Below are 18,012 nucleotides of genomic sequence, written 5' to 3'. Positions count from 1 at the left end.
AGCGAGATCCGTCCACGAGGCCTTCTCCAGCCGGAGCACGGCAGCTCTCGCTGAGGCTCCGGGAAGGATGGAGGCTGGAGGAGGCACAGCAGGGCAGCTGGCCTTGCTCCAGCAGCTGCTCCAGGTCCTCCCACAACAGCTGCCACATCTCCGAATCCCGCGGGAAGGACACCTGGGGCCACAGCGGCGTCACCAGGTCCTGCAGCTCCCGGGCCGCGGTCGCACAGGGGGTGCAGCAGGGGCCGCAGCCGCAGGGGATGTACAGGGGGCTCTCCGGGGCAGCCGGGCCGTGGCGAGGGGTCTCCTCAGCCGGGGGGGACCTGGGAGCCCCCGGGGCCGCTCGGCAGCGCCGCGTCCCCCTGGCCCGGCTCCCGAGGCGCTTCCGCGCCTTCCAGATGCGGGTGGCCAGCAGGACGGCCGTACTGGCCACCAGCAGGACAAGCGGGGGGAGCAGGAAACTCATGGCTTCATCCGTGTCCCATCGTGGCCATGCTGAGAGCCAGAGGGTGGTGTCAGTGTCCCGTGGAGACACCGTGCTGATGTCACAGAGCTGCGGGTGGGACACCTGTGTGACATCACAGCCCACCGCTCACTCATTTTGTGACGTCACGGCCCCCGGTCGCCCTTCCCGAATCCAAACCCAGCGCTGTGGCAGCTGCTGGGAGGAATATGAACCCTATCCCCATAAACCCAGTACTCGAGGCCAGCTCAAAGGCTGGGAGCAGATTCAGGCCACTCCCAGCACGTCCCTCGGGACCCCCGGGGTGCCCCCGCCGGCGATCCCCGCCCGGGACAGGGCTGGGAACGGGATGAGCCGCGTCTCTCTCCGGAACAAATGTCCCCGCCGCGTTTCCCGGCCGGACCGCGGGCGGGCCGTGTTTGCGGACGGACCAATGGCGGCGCCCTTGCGGCGCTTCCGGGGTGTCGCGGCGATGTGGCGATGGCGGCTCCCGGGGCCGCTCCGGCCTGGGGGAGGTCAGGGGGGCTTGGCCGCGCTCCGAGGGGCCGCCCGTGCCTTGTGGGGAGGTTGGGAAGGCCGGGGGACCTTCTCGGCTGCCTGAGGCTCGCGAAGGGGGCTCGGGCGGGCCGTACATGCGCTGACACCGGGGAGGTACCGAGGGCTCGGTGGGACCCCCGGCTGGGCTGCGGTGGCTTGGGGGGATGTTGGGAGCGGGAAGGGGAGGCCCCGCGGGGTGCCCCGTTCCCCTCCCGGCCCTGCCCGCGCCCCCAGCCGTGATCCCCGCGCTCTGTCCCGTAGGTCCCGGCGGCGTCGCGGTTCCCCGGGCGGGGCTGAAGAAGTGGACGCAGCCCCCGGATTACAGCGGTGAGGGGGATGGACGGCGGGAGAGCCCCGCAAGGGCGGGCGGGGGCGCTCCCCGCTGTGTTCCCGGGGATCCTGACGGCGGCGTTCCCCGGCAGGGATCACCATTCCCGAGAAGCCGAAGCTGAAGTTCATGGACAAGGTGCCGGCGGTGCCCAAGCTGCAGCGGGAGCCCCGGCGGCTCCGTGACATCCGCGGCCCGTCCCAGGTGGCCACCGACTTCACGCAGGGGCAGTACGGGATCCTGGTGAGCGGGAACGAACGCGGAACGGAGCGGGGGGAGCGTTCCAGAGGCCGGGGCTGCGTGTCCCTGAGCTGTCCCGCCGTGTCCCCACGCAGGCTTTGGGCGGGGGGTACCTGCACTGGGGCCACTTCGAGATGATCCGGCTGAGCATCGGGCGCAGCATCGACCCCAAATCCATGTTCGCCGTGTGGCGCGTGCCCGCCCCCTACAAGCCGGTGACGAAGAAGAGTCTGGGGCACCGGATGGGGGGCGGGAAGGGCCCCATCGACCGCTACGTGACGGCGGTGAAGAGCGGCGGGCTGGTGGTAGAGGTGGGCGGGCACTGCGAGTTCGGGGAGGTGCGGCCCTTCCTCGACCGCGTGGCACAGAAGCTGCCCTTCCCGGCCGTCGCCGTCAGCCGGGAGAGCCTCCAGGAGATGCGGCAGGAGGAGGAGCGGAAGAGGCTGGACAACCAAAATCCCTGGACTTTCGAGCGTGTGGTGACCTCCAATATGTTGGGGATGAGGAAGTACCTGAGCCCCTACGACCTGCAGTACAAGGGACGCTACTGGGGCAAGTTTTTCCTGAAGCACAGAGTGTGAGGAGAGGTTGGACGGGATTCCTTTTGGGATTAAACTTTTCCACGAGAGCCTGGAGTGGCTTTTGGAGCTGGGAACGCTGGGCTGGGAGCATCCTGAGGGATCAGGGTTTGAGGGATGAGGATCTTTATCCCAAGGTGGGGTTTGGAGCTGGGGGATAAATGGATCGGGGTTTGAAGCTTGAGGCTCTCTGTCCTGAAGTGGATTTTAGGGCTGGGAGCATCCTGAGGGATCCATGGGTCAGGTTGGAGGCAGGAGGCAGAGTGTGGGTGAGCTCTTTATTGAGGAGGAAGGCTCCAGCATGGGTGGCTGCACATCCATGGAGCTCCAAGCACAGGGAGAGGCTCCTCCGGCCGCCCCGGCAAGGCAGAGCCCTGTGTCCCCCCCCCGAGAGGGACACGGCCCCTCCGGCCGCTCCGTGCCACCGAGGAGGGGCTGCTTGTCACAGCGGCCACCAACTGTCACCCGAGTGGGGGAGGAGGAGAAGCGAGTGGACCTCGGCGCTGGGAGTGCAGCGGGGAGCACGGCGGGTGGGCTCCGCTCCTCCAGGGACACGTGGAATGTCCTCAGGGATGTCCTCGGGGCTCCAGGGGTCAGGGCTTGGCCAGGGTCTCTCCCATGGATCATCCGGGCAGGAGGGCAGGAGGGGGAAAGGCCACCTGTGACAGGGAGGAAGATGAGGGGACACTCAGGAGGGGGAAAGGCCACCTGTGACAGGGAGGAAGATGAGGGGACACTCAGGAGGGGGAAAGGCCACCTGTGACAGGGAGGAAGATGAGGGGACACTCAGGAGGGGGAAAGGCCACCTGTGACAGGGAGGAAGATGAGGGGACACTCAGGAAGGGGACATGGCTCCCAATGCTGTCGCCATCCCCATCCCTCCCCAGCGTGGCCACCTGGGGACACTTGGGGTGAATCAGGGAGCCCGAACCTGCTCCCTGGGACTGGGATGTACCAGGGACCCCCTGTGCCACCCCCAGCCCTGTCCCTGTCACCTGGAGGGCAGCGGGTGGGGGGCTCAGGCGAAGATGCTCCCGATGCTGGATGCCAGGATGATGGCAAGGATGATGCAGCACAGCATGATCATGATCTTCTTCTGCTCAGGGAGACAGGGAATGTGAAGCAGGGACAGGATGAGGACAGGGGATAAGGATGTGGCTGGGGAGGGGAGGGCAAGGAACAGGGATGGGGGACAACAAGGATAGGGGCTGGGCAGTGGGGAGAATGGACAGATAGGGCAAGGGACAAGGACAGGGGCTGGGGAGGTGCAGGGAAGGTGGCAGGGCAGGTGTGAGCTGGTTCTGTGTGGCACAGGGAGGTGACAGTGCCAGCATGCCCTGGGACAGGTGACCAAACACCGTGACTTACCCAAAAACTTGGTGGGGGGGACAGTCTGGACAGGGCACAGGAGTTGGGGGTGTCCCCAGCCCCGCGCTTCCTCCTCGTGTCCTACAGCACCGGGAAACGGGGCCGGTCCGGCCCCCAGATGCCCGGGCACCGGGAGCCGAGCCGGAGCCGTGCCGGCAGCTTTGGGTGTTCCCGGTGCCAGCACGGAGAGGAGGCGAGGGCGGGATCAGCGGGATTTTATTACAACGGGAGTTACACATCCACGACCAACACATCCTCCCGCCCGGACATCAAAGCCAAGAGGGGACGGGGACCACGACAGCTCCGTCTGTCACAGCACGGTGACAACAAACCACGCTGGTGCCACCAAACCCCGCGTCCTGCCCCTAGTCCCGCCCTCATTCCCCCGGGATGCCCGCGCGGGTGAGCGTCCGGCCCTCGGATTTGTGTCCTTGTCACCCCTCGCTGGGGCTGAGGCACGAGTAGCCGCGTCCCCACGGGCGGAATCCTGTCCCCTTCTGTGGGGACATGAGGGGCAGATCCCAGGCACTGGCAGGATGGGCGGGGAAGGCGGCAGTGCTGGAGGAACCGCGGCGGGAACCGGGACACGGAGGACTGGGAGCAGCAGGTCCGGGAGGAGCAGGGAGAGGAGGGGTCCAGGATCAGTGCCGGGGAGGATCCCGCTGGGAGGTGACATCGCTGGGATGGTCGGGAGCGTCTGGAGGATGGAAAGGGGAGCTGGAGGCATCGGAAGGGGACGGGGACTGCAGCAGGGAGGAGGGAGCCGGGATGGCAGGGATGGATGTGGGCAACAGACAAAATCCAGAGCCTGGAGCAACGCAGACCCCCAGAGAACACAGACCCGTGAGCAACACAGACCCTTAAGCACTGCGAACCCCCAAAAATGCAGACCCCAAACAGCGCAGACCCCAGAGCACCAGAGACTCCTGAACATCACAGATGCCTGAGCATTTCAGACCCCCAAAAAACACAGACCCCAGAGCACCAGAGACCCTCAAGCATTGCAGACCCCCAAGTGCTGCAGACACTCATAGAACACCCCCAGCACCACAGACCCGAGATCGCCAAGCCCAGAACAGAGCCAACAGCCCCAAATCCCAAAGCACTGGAGCCCCCAAAGCAGGATCCCCCAGGGCTGTGTCCCCGCGGTGGGGGTCCCCTGCCCCCCAACACTTACAGACCCCCGCCCCAGGGGCTATTTCATGTTCAGCCCCACTGAGAGTCCAATGATGAGGGCAACTGTCCCCAGCAAGAGCACGGCCACTGCCACCAAAGTCAGCAGCTTCTGGGGGAACAGGGGTGAGTCGGGGGTGGTGACACCTGTCCCGTGGTGGGGCGGGGGACACGGGGACACCGAGGGGCCCTGAAGAGCCAGATGTGCTGCAGAGCCCTGGGGATGGGGCAGGAGGGGCTGTCCTCACCAGCTCAGCTCACCTGAGGGTGGGAGGGGGCTCAGGGGTGGCAGTGGGACAGAGAGGGACAGAGCTGCCAACCTCCCTCCCATGGGGTCACTGGGGGGCAGTGGGAGTTGTTGGGGTCAGCTGGGGGAGATGAGGGGTGGTGGAGGGGGACAGGAGGTGACTGAGGGAAATAAGGGGATCTCAGGGCTGCTGGAGGATATGGGGAGGTGCTGGGAACACTGTGAAGGCACAATGAGGACCAGAGGGGACAACACTGAGGTACTTCTGGGATGCTGGGGGCTGCACAGGGGACATTGAGGGGTGCAGTGGGACACTGGGGGCTATGGGGCCGTCGGTCTGTCTCACCCTCCTGGCCTCACTTTGGTACTTCACAGCCTTTTTGGTGTCAGCCACGGCCCGCTCCACAAATCCCACAGACTGGTCCATGTTGTTCTCTATGCGGTCGATCATGGCTCCCTATGGAGCACCCAGGGGACACAGAGAGAGGGGGAGACACTGAGAGCAGCCTGGGGTGCTGGCACCCACCCACCTGGCCCTGGCACCAGATCATCTCCGTGCTCTGCTCCATGTGCTCAGCTCAACGTTATCCAGCAGCCCACCTGGGGGAGAAGGGGCAGGGTTGGTGGTGACACGGTGACACAGCCCCATGGCATGTGGCACGCCCGCACACACAGTACTCACCCATCCCCAGGGCACACAGCAGCTCCTCGTGTGGCATGGGGGACAGAGAGGGGCTGAGAGAGGGGACGGCACCACTGCAGGGTGGGGGACACTCCTGTGTCCCCTCCAGGCCACCATGGGGGTGCTGGGTGGCTCCATGGGAACATGTGCAGTGGTCACCACCCCAGCCCATATTGCTCCATGCCTGGATCCATCCCCCTGTGCAGGTCCCTGGGACACTCCATGGTCCCGTGCAGGTCCCTGTGACCCCTCACTCGGGTCCCTGCTTGTCCCTGGTCACCCTATGCATGGGTCCCTGCTCATCCCTGTGACCCTGTGCCCAAATCCCTCATGTCCATGTCCCCATACACAGAGCATCCCTGTGACCCCATTGCCAGGTTCCTGCTTGTCCCCATGCTCAGGTCCCTGTTCACACTGCCCACAGGTCCCTGCTCATCCCTGTGACCCCATACCCAGGTCCCTGGCTGTCCCCGTGTCCCCACGGCCAGGTCCCTGCGTGTCCCCGTACCTGATTCTCCACCAGCATGGCGATGTCCACGAACATGTCGTGGAGCTCCTTGATGCTGCTCTCCAGGCGCACGATGTCCTTGTGCCGCCCCTCGATCTCGCTCAGCGCCTGCTTCGAGATCTGCGAGTCCATGATCTGCAGGGACAGGGACACGTCAGCGGGGAGATGATGTGACACACTGGCCCCGTGACACACCCCCCGTGTCCCCTGGTGTCCCCCACGTCAGGGCTCACCCCTGAGGTGAAGATGGAAGGGTTCCCACTCTCCAGCATCTCCTCCAGCTCCTCGTCCGTCGTGTTCTTGCCAGCTGCAGGCACGTGGGGAGAGGTGGGAACAAGCCCCACCCAGTCCGGGAATAAGGGGCGGGGTCTGTGCCGCCTGGCTCCTCCCACTTGACCAAACTTGGTCAAATGGGGGGGGCCTGTGTGAGCTGGCTCCTCCCACTTTTTGGAGGAGGTGGGGTTTGGGGTTGGGTCACGCACTGATTTCCAGCTGGCGCTGGATCCGGCCCTTGCTGCGCTCCCGGAAATCCACTTGAGCCTCATTGTACTTGGTCATGACATCCACGAACTTGCGGGACAGGACCGAGTGCTGAGGACAGGGACAAGGATGTGAGGATGGGGACAGGAACTTTGGGATTGGGACACCACAGGGCACGGTGTGACGCTGAGGGACATGGAACACCCCAGGCATGTTATATCCCCATGGGGCATTTTCACAGGGGACAGGAGCGAGGAGAGAGGTGTGACACTGCCCAGGGGACAAGCTGAGGTGCTGAGGGCGGGGATGGGAATTCAGATCAGTGACACTCTGGGCATGGCGTGTTCCTGGTCCCAGGATGGACATGCTGGGAGTGGGGACAGTGGCATGAGAGCCAGGGGACCCCGGATGTAGCATGTCCCAGCACAGGGCGACACGACAGAGGGTTGGGGACAGAGCAGAGGGTCACAAAGCCTGGGATCACAGGGTGCTGTTGGGGATAGAATTGGGAGACTTGGGGCTCCTGGACATGCCACATGCCCAGTCTGTGGGGTACAGGGTGGGACCTGGAGACGCAGGCTGTGGGCCAGAGCTCACCTGAGACTTGCGTATCCGGAGGTCGGCTGAGGATCGTGCCTCGTCCTGCTCGATGTTCCTCTCCATACCTGGAGAGAGACAGACCTCAACCCACCAGGAACCTTTCCCACTGCCAGCCCCCATGATCCAGAGTCCCACGGGGATCAGGACACCCGTGACACGAAGGTGGGGACAGGGCCACTCACTCTTCAACTTGTTACGGACGCTGTTGGCCATTTTCTTGATCTCTGCTGTCAGCTGCTCCAGGTCATCTTTGGTCTCTGTGGGATCACGGGTGTGAGCCACCCTGGGAATGTCCCCAGGGGGGGCCCCGTGACTGACCCTGGGGACACTGTGACAGCACTCACTCTGCTCTGGGATGGGGGCTGAGAGGATGATGCTGTAGAGCTTCTTGGCTTCCTCCACGTTCTCTGAGATCTTGTCGATGTTCTGCCGGGTCTCCTCAATCTGGGCACCCCCGGGAGGATTTTGGGGGGTTAAGAGGCAGCCCTACACCCCCCAGCCCCACCCCCAACCCTCCCTCACCTCTGAGAAGAACTCATCCATGAAGGCCGTGTTGTCCACGGCGATCTCCAGCTCCTCCTCATCGTCCGCATCCTGCTTCTGCTGGGACACGGCGCTCAGGGGGGACCCCGTGCCCTGCCAGCGCCCCCAGGGCCCCCCACGGGTGACAGGGACACGGGGGGAGTAGCCATGGGGGATGTGGTGGCACAGGGGGGGACATCTGCAGCGGGGGAGAGCAGGGGGGCCGAGCCCAGCTCACATCTGGCCACACGTGGCTGGAATTAAGGGATTGCTGGGCTTGGCCAGAGGGAGGGAACGGGGACAGCGACGGGATGGGGACGGGAAAGGGTTTATGTCCCAAACCGTGGCCCCATGGCAGGTCTGGGGCAGCCCTGGGGGGCACGAAGGTGGCTGGTGCCCCTCACCCTGGTATCGTGTCCAGGCCCCCTCCCCTGTGCTCCCAAATCCCGCCCTTCCCAAAACTCAGCCTCAACCTTTCTGCCTCCCCTCACCCCCTCAGCTCCACCAGCACCCCAAGGTGTTGTTGGGGTGTCCTGGGGATGGGGACAAACCCCAGGCTGGGACCCCCCACTCCCTCCTCCTGCTGCTGGAGTAAAAATAAAATTAATCCCTTCAGTCCCCACCGAGGGCTTTATCTGATGGCTCCATAATCCCGGTAAATCCCTGCCAAGCCTCCCTGCCATGCCTAGGGGCCCGGCCGGGAGCTGGGGGCCTGCTGGGACCCCCACAGTCCCCGGGGAGCAGGGGGAGCCCCCCAGGAGCGGGGGGAAGCGGGGCCCCACACAGAGCGGGAAAAGGGAGAAGGAAGCGGCGCTGGTGGCGGGAACACGGGGAAGTGTGGGGTGCAGAATGGGGTGTGGACACCCCAAATCCACCGCCTCCCCCGCGGGATGGACACCCCCCACGGGCCGGGGGGCTGCTGTCCCCCCATCACACCCCACGGCGCGAAGGGATTGGACTCGGCTGGGGGGGTGTCACGTCACCCCAAAACACCCAGCGTGCCCCCAAACTGCACGGGGATGACCTCCCCCCGGTCCCTCCCATCTGTCACCCCCGTTGTACAGAGCTCAGGGTCCCCCACCTGCCGTGGGGTGACCCCCGTGACACCCCACACCCAGCAGGGTGGGTCTCGGTGCCGTCCATCCCGTGGCGTCCTCGCCCTTCATGAACTGGGGTGTCCCCGAGACCCCAGCCCACTGTGGGATGGGGTCTGAGTCCCCCCATCCCCGTGACACCCCCACGCACCGTGGGGTGGCGTTTCAGTGACATCAACCCCGTGACGTCCCCATCCACCCCAGGCTCGGTTTTTGGGGTCCCCTCTCCCCGTGATGCCCCCGGCCACCATGGGGTGGGGTCTCGGGGACCCCCATCCCGGTGTCACCCTTTTCCCGAGGGTCCCCCTGGGGGTGTCCCCCGTCCCCTCCCCACGCCGGGGGTCCCTCACCGCCTTGAGCTGCTCCAGCCGGTCCTTCATGGTGCCCCCAAAGGCTGGGGAGGCGCCGGGGGGTCCCCGCCCTCGCCCAGCGCAGGGATGGGCGATGTCACCCTCGGTCCTCGCCGCTCGGCCGGGCCTCCTACATCCAGGCGAGGTGGCGGGTGGCCCTGTCCCCCGTGCCTGTCGCCGAGGCCGGGGCTGTCCCTGCGCTAATCCCCAGTGACGGGCGCGGGGAAGGCGCCGAGGGGAGGGACGCGGTGGAGCCGCCCCTTCACCTGGGACGCGCGGGGACACCGGACCCGCCGGAGCCGGCAGCTGCGGGTGGCCCCGGGCACCCCGGGAGGTGACAGGGGTGGGGGAGGATGTGGGTTTGGAGGCCATGAGGAAGCTGATCCCCCTCGGGGGTCACACGGTGAGGACGTGTCACCCCCTGCCACGTGTGACTGCAGCGGGAGCGCGGCTGGGGACAGGGAGCACGGCTGGGGACGGGGAACACGGCCGGGGGGACGCAGCTGGGGACACGGGGGGCGTGGATGTGGGTCACAGCTGGGGACGTGGCTGGGGGCGGGGGGACAAGTCTGTGGATAGGGGACACATCTGGGGACACAGCTGTGATCTCAGGACGCGGCTGGGGGACGCGGCTGGAGACGGGACATGAGCAGGCATAGGGGACAGCTTGAGGACATGTCTGCAGTTAGGGGACACACTGAGGGTCCTGACTGGGGACAGGGGGAGACACGGCTGGGGACGGGGGACGCGGGTGTATGCATGACCGCGGGTGGGACAGGGCTGGGGACAGGGCTGGGCGGGCAGTGCTGGGGCTGGGGATGGGGTGGCATTGGCTATGGCCGGGGTGACACCGGGGGTCACGGCTGCGGGCGGGGACGCACGGGTGTCACCGGGAGAAAAAGGGACGCTACTCCTTTAAGAAATATAGAGAGGGGGCGTGGTCTATAGTGGGCGTGGTCTGTGTTGGCCCCGCCCCCTAGCCGGCGGGTGGGTCGCGGGGCGGTGGCGGGGATGACGTCATGCGGCTGCGCCCGCGGCGGCGCATGCGCGGCGGGGCGCGGGGCCTGGCGGGGCGGCGCGGAGCCTGCGGGCGGGGGGCGCCGGCGCCGCCATGTTCCGGTACCCGGTGAGCGGGGAGGGGCCGGCGGGGCGGGCGGGGCCCCGCGGGGCTCCGCGGGGCTGCGGGAGAGCCGTGCGGCACGGCACCGGGGCGGTGTAACGGGGTGGGGGGGGTGTAACGGGCTGGGGCGGGGGAAGTGAAATGAGTTGGGGAGGGCGGCCGCTGACGGGCTGGGAGGGGGTGTGAGGGGGGCTCCGGGCTGGCAGGAGGAGTCTGGGGGCACTGGGCACCTGCAAGGGGCTGGGGGAGCCATAACGGGAGGGGTCACGCTGTGGGTCTGCAGGGGTCACTGCAGGGGAGATGTGACGGCTTGGGGGAGTCCCTGCATGGCAGTAATGGCTGGGGGCATTGCCAGGGGTGGGTAATGGGGCTGGGGGGGTATCGCTGGCTGGTGGGGGTGTGTTGTGTAGGTATAATGGGCTGCGGGGTCATCACGGAGGTGAAGTGGGGCTGACTCCGTTCCCGGCCGTCCCAGTCCCTGGAGGACTGCCCGCTGGACGAGGATGAAGACGCTTTCCAGGCCCTGGGGGAGGAGGATGAAGACATCGACCAATTCAACGATGACACCTTCGGGGCTGGGGCTGTCGGTGAGACCCGGGGTGTCGCCCCCAGCCCTCCCTGACCCCACAGATGCCCCCGGCCCGCGTCCCTCACCCTGTGCCCCCTCGCAGACGATGACTGGCAGGAGGCCCACGAGCGGCTGGCGGAGCTGGAGGACAAGGCCAGCTCGAGCCGGGAGCCGGATGGTCCCGTTGGGAACGACGGGGACGTGCTGGGCGATCCCGAGGACGCTCTGGCCGAGCGGCTCACCCGCCTCGTCATCGACAGCGAGCTGGAGGACCCGGCCATCATGCAGGCCGTGCACACCAGGGATCCCCCGCAGGTGGGAGCGGGCTGGGGGAGCCAGGGGGATGTGGGGGTGGACCCCACAGCGCCGTCCTGACTCTCCCTGTGCTCTGCAGCAGCCTGGAAGGCTGAATTCCAGCATCTGGGACAGTTCCGCCATGCTGCGGCGCATCCGGGGGCCGCTCCTCACTCAGGTAGGGTGCTGGGGGCAGGGGGCTCTTCCCTGCTGATCCCAAATGCCTGTGGCAGCCAGCTGGGTGGGATAGACTACTCCTGGGATACTGGAGTGTCCTGTTTCCCTCTGCTGCATCCGTGCCTTGTGGGGGACCCTCATAGCTGTCACCTTCTGTCCACCCTTGGACCCTGGAGGGCTGGGATGATGGGCTTTGCTGTTCTTGGATGCCTGGTGATGTCTGAGGGATTTCAGGGCTCTCAGCAGGATTTGGGAATGTTCATGCCTGGAGGCAGAGGATTTTTGTGTTGTGGTTTCATTAAGAGTCAGGCTTTGAAGTGCTGCGTGTCCAACCCTCTCCCAACCCTTTCCTGGCTCTGCCGGGCTGGGAGGTGACCCAGGCTTCTCGCCCCACGCCCTGTTATCCCAAACAGAGTGCTCTTGGCAGTCACGTGTGCTCTGGGAATGCCCAGCGTCGCACGGAGATCCCAGGGAAGCACAGTGGGACATGGAGAGCTGGCAGGAGGAAGAGGGGACGCTGACCCTCCTCCGTGTGCCAGCCCGTGACTCCAGGGGGTGTCCCGCCCGTTCTCCTGCAGGAGATGCCGTCGGTGTCCGTGCTGGATTATGCCCTGCCCCAGAGGCCGCCGCAGGCTCGGGATGAGGAGCGGGATCCATCGGAGCGGGCGCTGCCCCGGCGCTCCTCCTCCCCCATCATCGGGAGCCCACCGGTCCGGGCCATTCCCATCGGCACCCCCCCCAAACAGGCCGCCATCCCAAACTTCAACCAGCAGGTATCCGTTTCCTCGCTTCCCAACTTCCTACTGCTCCCAAGGGTGCAGGCTGCTTCCCAGGGGGAGTGACTGTGCCATTGCCTCCTCCCAGATCCTGTGTCCCAAGCCTGTCCACATCCGAGCTACCATGCAGCAGCGTTATCCTGCTCCCTATGGAGAGAGGATGTCCCCCAACCAACTCTGCAATGTTCCGGTATCCAGCTTTCCCTCCTCCATCTTTTTTGGAATTGATGCCGAGCCCTCACAAAACTTCCCTGTGTTCCTGTGCCTCATCCCCACCCCAGGGAGCTTGGCTTTCCTGGGGTTTGTCCTGTTTGCCAGTCATGGTCTGTGACTGGGGTCCCTTTTCCCAACTCTTTCCCCAGAATTCCTCCCTCCTGGGCCACCCGTTTCCCCACAGCGTGTCTCCCGTTCTCACACACCTGCAGAGAGCCCAGCTGCTCGGAGGAGCCCAGGTAAAGCTCCTTCCCGTGCTTTATCCCACCTTTCTCTCTGCGTGGCTCCAGGACCTGGCATTCCATGGCTCTTGTTGGCCATCCCAGACCCTTTTCCCGCCTAGCTGACTCCAGGTGTCCTCTCTGCCCCTCCAGGCTGGCCGAATGTCCCCCAGCCAGTTCGCCCGGGTGTCCGGGCTGGTGGGGAGCCCACTGCCCTCCGTGAATCCCAAGCTGCTCCAGGGCAGAGTTGGGCAGATGATGTCCCCGGCCGGAGGGTTCCGTGCCTTTTTCGGGGCTCCCCCCGCCCCGCCCCCGTCGCAGCTGCCGCACCCTCCGGGCCCCGGATCCCACCTGCAGAACCTGAGGTCGGTGCTGTCCCTGTCCCGGCATCCCAGCCGCTCCCTGCATCCCTCCCTGACCGTTCCCGCTCTCCCCAGGCCGCAGCCCCAGATGTTCCGGCCGGACACGACCCATTTGCACCCCCAGCACCGCCGGCTCCTGCACCAGCGGCAGCAGAACCGGAAGTGAGTGCGGGGACGGGGACGGGGCCGCGCGGCACGGGGACGTGTCCTGCTTCCGGGGTCACCTGTCCCCCCTCTCTGTCCCTTCCTGTAGCTCCGGTGTGCTCACGGGTGCCCTTCTTCTCCTGCCAGCCAGCACCGGAGCCTCAACGGCTCCGGGGGGGACCGAGGGGGCCACCGGAGCAGCCATCAGGAGCAGATCCGTAAGGATCCCTACGCCAACCTCATGCTGCAGCGGGAAAAGGACTGGGTGTCCAAGATCCAGATGATGCAGCTGCAGAGCACTGATCCCTACCTGGATGATTATTATTATCAGGTACTCAGGAGCAGCATCTTCCCCCTGTTCATTGGATATCAGGTGGGAAGGGGATGTCAGTTCAGGGAGAACTGCAATGGGTTGTTTTCCTCCCTGGAAGAGGAAGGCGGTGGGACAGGGTGGGATCAGCGTCACTGGGAAGAGCTGACTCCTTCTTGGGCAAGATTTCCAGGAGTGAGGAGGTGTTGGGATAGACTGGTTTTATAGGTCTGGGATAACAGGAGAGCAGCTCATCTCCATCAGAAGCGTGACAGAGCCAGGATAAAACCCCTGGAATGAGACAAGGGAGATGGTAAATGGAAAACTCAAGAGAGATCCTTGTCAGGGAAAGGTTGACTTTAGTCTGACTGGGAATGGTGGCGATGAACCCTGTGGGAATCCAAGCAGTGCAGTGGAGAAGGTGGGCAGGGAGGGATTGCTCCTGCTTTTTTCCAGTTCAGGAATAGGGAATGTCAGACAGTGCTGGGAAAAGCCAGACTTGGAGCAGATGGAGCAAGGTGGACTATTTGAGAGAGAGAAATGTCTGGGAGAGAGAGAAATGCCTGGGATGGACATTGGGAGACTGAATGGGGTGGGAGAGCTATGGCTTCTCTCCTGAGCTGGCAGAGTTTTTTTGGGATCTGTGGGTGAGCTGGTCCCAGTAGAGAAGAGGAACTGGCGCAGGATGTGAGTCAGCAAACCTCTGTCATTGCAAAACAGGGTGGGTGGGGTGGGGAGACCCCAGCACAGTGCCAATGGAGCAAGGCGGGCTAAGTGGAATGTGCTGGGAACCTCACAAGGAGAGTGGATTTGTCATTGTCCTTAGAGAGAGCTGAGGAGTAGCCTCAGTCTCTGACATCCTGACGGGGGGGAGAGGAGGATGGACTCAACTGTGGCTTAAAAGATGTTGTTGAGAAGATGATGGAGCTGAGGAGAGGCAGATGGCCGATGGTTTTTTGGGAGAAGCCTCTCAACATTTCCTCTCCCTGCCTCAGAATTACTTCCAGAAGCTGGAGAAGTTGGCAGCAGCTGAGGAAGTGCACGGTGACGGTCCCAAGAAGGAACGCACTAAACTCATCACCCCTCAGGTAGCCAAGCTGGAGCACACCTACAAGCCAGGTAAAGCCCTCCAGCAGCCCCAGGGCTCCCGTTATCCAGGAATTGAGGGGGCTCATCCCTTGGCTCCCCTGCTCCCTCTTTCCTGCAGTGCAATTCGAGGGCTCGCTGGGAAAGCTCACCGTATCCAGTGTCAACAACCCCCGGAAGATGATCGATGCCGTGGTGACATCCCGCAGCGAGGATGATGTGAGTTCGTGGCCTTCCTCCCTTCCAACACAGCCCTGTGGCAGCTTCCCACAGCCCTGATTCCCTCTTCCTTCCTCATCAGGAGACGAAGGAGAAGCAGGTTCGGGATAAGAGGCGACAGACACTCGTCACCATCGAGAAGGTGAGTTTAAGGGGGATTGTCCCGACCCTCAGAGGTCCATGGTGGGATAAAAAGTGGGCCGAGCCAACCCATTCTATCGTTCCCTGAGTGATCCATGCTTCCTGCAGACATACAGCCTCCTCCTGGACGTGGAGGACTATGAGCGCCGCTACCTCCTGAGCCTGGAAGGGGAGCGGCCAGCCCTGATGGGAGAGAGGAAGCAGAAGATCTGTGACATGTATGACAATCTTAGGGGGAAGGCGCCTGGGCAGGACAGGTGAGTGGGATTTAGGAGCGCCAGCACTCTGGGACCGCTGAAACCAGTTTTCCCTGGATCTGTGTGACTCTTGCAGGGGATTGAAGTAACTTTTCGTTTAGCCATTTACCCTCGCTGTTGTTACAAATTTACACCTTCCATCCCCTCCCGCTGGCAGAGTTGAGGATTAGGGATGTCATTCCTGTGTAGTTTTTCCCTCCTCAGGGATGCTTTTTGAGCCCAGGTGTGTTTTCCACCTGGTGCTAGGGCAGATGCAGCCGTGGGATAACCCTGGGATGCTCCCAGGTGAAGGTTGACGCCTTTCTCCCTCCCTCCTCAGGCCGAGCGATGACCACTTCATGCAGATCATGTGCATCCGGAAAGGAAAGCGCCTGGTGGCCCGGATCCTTCCCTTCCTGGCTCCAGAGCAAGCGGCCGACGTGCTCATGGCCACAGCCAGGAACCTGCCCTTCCTCATCAAGAAGGATGCTCAGGATGAGGTGAGATTCCAGAGGCTGGGAGGGCTCCGTGTATCTTCAGGGTGGCAGGTCCTGCCTTTTCTGGGACGGTGCCAGTGGTTTGGAGGGGCTGTGTAGGAGAAGCTGTTTGCAATTCCAGCCAGGCACAGGGAAAAGCGAGGAGCTCCCAACTGTGTTCCTTTCTCCACAGGTGCTTCCCTGCCTCTTGAGGCCCTTTTCCCACGTCCTCTACCACCTTCCCTTGGGAACAGTCACCAGCCTTGTGCAGCAGCTCACGAACCTACCTCAGAGCGCCGCCGCTCCCACCAACCTGCACCTCACTGCTGTGCTCCAAAACAAGGTGCTCCTCATTCCTACCCCTTCCCAGCCTTGGGAATTGTTCCAGCAGCCTCTCAGCATGACAGAAGTGTTTCCCTTGCTAATTAACGAGGGTGTCTGGCACATTAATTAACGGTCTGAGGTGGCCCCAGGCTCTGCTTCAGCCTGGCAGCAGCTTCTGGGTCAGTCCCACTGCGCTCCATGCTCCAGTCCTGGAATTTGGGGTGGGAATGGTGCTCCAGTAAATCCTTCCTGGGCTGGGAGTGGTTTGTGGTCTTTACTTCCTCTTCCTCCTGCAAAGGCAGCCAGAGATCTTCCTGCTGCTGCCAGCATTCCAGGAGGGTTGGGAAGTGTTGGGGATTCTCCAGTTCTGTCAAGGAATGCTGGGAGGTGACTGAAGCCCTCCCTGTCCCCACAGTTTGGTCTGTCCCTGCTGTACCTGGTCCTGAGCCGAGGGGAGGAATTGCAGAGCTCAGACACCAACACAGAGCTGATGCAGGACAACCAATGGTAAGTCCCTGTCCTGGGCTGGAATGCTCCTGCCTGGAATGTCACCACATCCCCACCCCCTTGGGGTGGAAAAGGCAGCCTCCAGGCTCCCAAAACCCCCACGCCTCTCACTGCTCCCTCCTCCCATTTTTCCGGCAGGACGGAGCTGATGCTGATGGCGACCCGGGAGCTCCTGCGGATCCCTCAGGGAGCCTTGGCAAAGCCTGTGTCCATCCCCTCCAACCTGATCTCCCTCTTCTCTCGCTACGTTGACCAGCAGAAGCTGAACCTGCTGGAGACGAAATTGCAGTGAGTGCCAGCCCTCTTTTCCCATGGGAATGTGGCCCTGTCCCACCAGAGGACTGGGAGAAGGGGGAAACCAGAGGTGGGGGTGCAGCTGCAGAAGGATTGGAGTGGGGAAGAGCAGCAGCTTGAGGAGAGGGGAATTGCTGCCTCCCTCTGATCCCACCACTGATGTTCCCTGGTTCCAGCTTAGTGCAGGAGATCCGGTAGATCTCCGTGGTTCCTCGCCACCACTGGAATGCTCCAGAGGAAGGATGGAAGGAAGGAAGGAAGGAAGGATGGATGGAGGGCACACGGTTCACCCCACACCTCCCCCAACGCCCGGCCTGGCACATGGGGCACATCTGCCCCCCAGTCCCTGGATGAGCAGGAAGAGGGGGATGTTTGGCTGCTCCCCCCTTTCCCACAAAGTGCTGCCTTTCCCTGCTGCTCCAAATTTCCCCCAACTCCCTCTGCACCCCTAAAAACTGCTGCTTCCCCCCAAACACACACACACGCACACACACTACTGAGGATCCCGGGAGCGGGGAGCCCCTCGCTCCATATCCATAGCCAGGGGTTCTCCGCTCGTTCCCTGCTCCTTCTCCAGCCCTTCCCACAAGCACTGAGCTCCGCTTCCTGCTTTTCCTCACACTTCACACATCTGTTTCACACACTCACCTCATCTTCCCAAAATTCGGCTCCTTCCCTCCCCCCGGGATCAGCCCAGCGGCTCGGGGGTGGGGGGGCACAGCCGGATTTCTGTCCCCTCCGGATCAGATCCGGGTGGCTTCAGCTGTGCTGGTCCTCGGGAAGGAGGTGGTGGTGGTTGGGGGATAATATTACTTTTTTTTTTTTTTTTTTTTTTTTTTTGCTTTTAAAAAGAAAAAAAATAAAAACCATGAGATTTGCACATGTAGGGATTTTACACCCCGGAATTCCTCCTGGCATTAACCAGCCCCCTCCTGTGCTCCCAGCCCTTTCCCTGTCCTTTTTCTCTGACAGATCAAGTGGGAAGTTCATTTATTATTCTTATTTTATTTCATTTTTTTTCGTTGTTTTTTGCCTTTTTTCCCTTATTTGCTTTTTTTTTTTCTTAATTTCATTTGCTTGCAGTAATTTTTTTTGTTTGGTTTTTTTTCTTCCCTGTCCCTCCCGATTTTTGGTTCTGGTTAATGAGAATAAAGTTTCTAAATTTACATTTTTATAGGGTATTGTAAATAAAGATGAATTGTATACGGCTGCCAGCCTGGCCTCTCCTTCTCTGTGCGTGCCCCCCGTGCGCGGCCCCGCCGTGTCCCCGTTCTGTCCCCTCGGGGGTCTCGAACCCGCGATCCCCGTGAGTACCTCTGCGTGCAGGGGGCGTGGCTACCCCTCAGCCAATGGTAGGCCGCGTTCAGCGAGGCCCGG

The 18,012-nt window shown here is 63.1% G+C and overlaps 3 protein-coding genes across 14 annotated transcripts; 2 read left to right on the top strand and 1 right to left on the bottom strand.

Moving 5' to 3' along the window:
* The first annotated feature begins 768 nt into the window (after window positions 1-768).
* On the top strand, window positions 769-2,193 carry MRPL16 (mitochondrial ribosomal protein L16). The gene is made up of 4 exons (XM_021526579.4): window positions 769-975; window positions 1,259-1,324; window positions 1,420-1,568; window positions 1,661-2,193. The coding sequence occupies exons 1-4, from the start codon at window positions 810-812 to the stop codon at window positions 2,144-2,146; spliced, it is 867 nt and encodes a 288-aa protein (XP_021382254.4). The 5' UTR covers window positions 769-809; the 3' UTR covers window positions 2,147-2,193.
* A 214-nt stretch (window positions 2,194-2,407) lies between these two features.
* On the bottom strand, window positions 2,408-10,174 carry STX3 (syntaxin 3). Of its 8 annotated transcripts, XR_014955518.1 has the most exons (12): window positions 9,168-10,152; window positions 7,724-7,801; window positions 7,546-7,645; window positions 7,384-7,458; window positions 7,199-7,266; window positions 6,604-6,712; window positions 6,355-6,428; window positions 6,122-6,256; window positions 5,278-5,388; window positions 4,689-4,796; window positions 3,139-4,208; window positions 2,408-2,802 (listed from the first exon to the last, which is right to left on the bottom strand). XR_014955518.1 is itself a non-coding variant. In XM_077784333.2 (11 exons), exons 1-10 carry the CDS (start codon window positions 9,537-9,539, stop codon window positions 3,162-3,164), a joined length of 1,200 nt encoding a protein of 399 aa, XP_077640459.2. In that variant the 5' UTR covers window positions 9,540-10,157; the 3' UTR covers window positions 2,408-2,802; window positions 3,139-3,161. The 8 variants fall into 8 exon arrangements, 2 of the variants coding, with proteins under 2 accessions (XP_077640459.2, XP_085436051.1); XR_014955517.1 differs by lacking the exon at window positions 4,689-4,796 and having other exon boundaries at window positions 9,168-10,174; XR_014955520.1 differs by lacking the exon at window positions 4,689-4,796 and having other exon boundaries at window positions 3,139-3,239; window positions 5,278-5,531; window positions 5,614-6,256; window positions 9,168-10,165.
* PATL1 (PAT1 homolog 1, processing body mRNA decay factor) lies at window positions 9,431-17,849 on the top strand. Of its 5 annotated transcripts, none has more exons than XM_085579923.1 (19): window positions 9,431-9,570; window positions 10,763-10,874; window positions 10,959-11,170; window positions 11,253-11,327; window positions 11,905-12,099; window positions 12,191-12,292; window positions 12,465-12,554; window positions 12,690-12,901; window positions 12,974-13,060; window positions 13,190-13,373; window positions 14,348-14,471; window positions 14,560-14,657; window positions 14,740-14,799; window positions 14,907-15,055; window positions 15,375-15,534; window positions 15,704-15,853; window positions 16,250-16,341; window positions 16,480-16,629; window positions 16,812-17,849. In XM_085579923.1, exons 1-19 carry the CDS (start codon window positions 9,538-9,540, stop codon window positions 16,831-16,833), a joined length of 2,307 nt encoding a protein of 768 aa, XP_085436049.1. In that variant the 5' UTR covers window positions 9,431-9,537; the 3' UTR covers window positions 16,834-17,849. The 5 variants fall into 5 exon arrangements, with proteins under 5 accessions (XP_085436049.1, XP_021411614.2, XP_085436048.1 ...); XM_021555939.4 differs by having other exon boundaries at window positions 11,250-11,327; XM_021555942.4 differs by lacking the exon at window positions 9,431-9,570 and adding an exon at window positions 10,150-10,293.
* Window positions 17,850-18,012: the final 163 nt, after the last annotated feature.

Source organism: Lonchura striata, chromosome 5, assembly GCF_050655825.1.
Source record: "Lonchura striata isolate lonStrDom1 chromosome 5, ASM5065582v1, whole genome shotgun sequence".
Lineage (NCBI taxonomy): Eukaryota > Metazoa > Chordata > Aves > Passeriformes > Estrildidae > Lonchura > Lonchura striata.
This window is presented reverse-complemented; position numbering and strand designations above follow the sequence as displayed.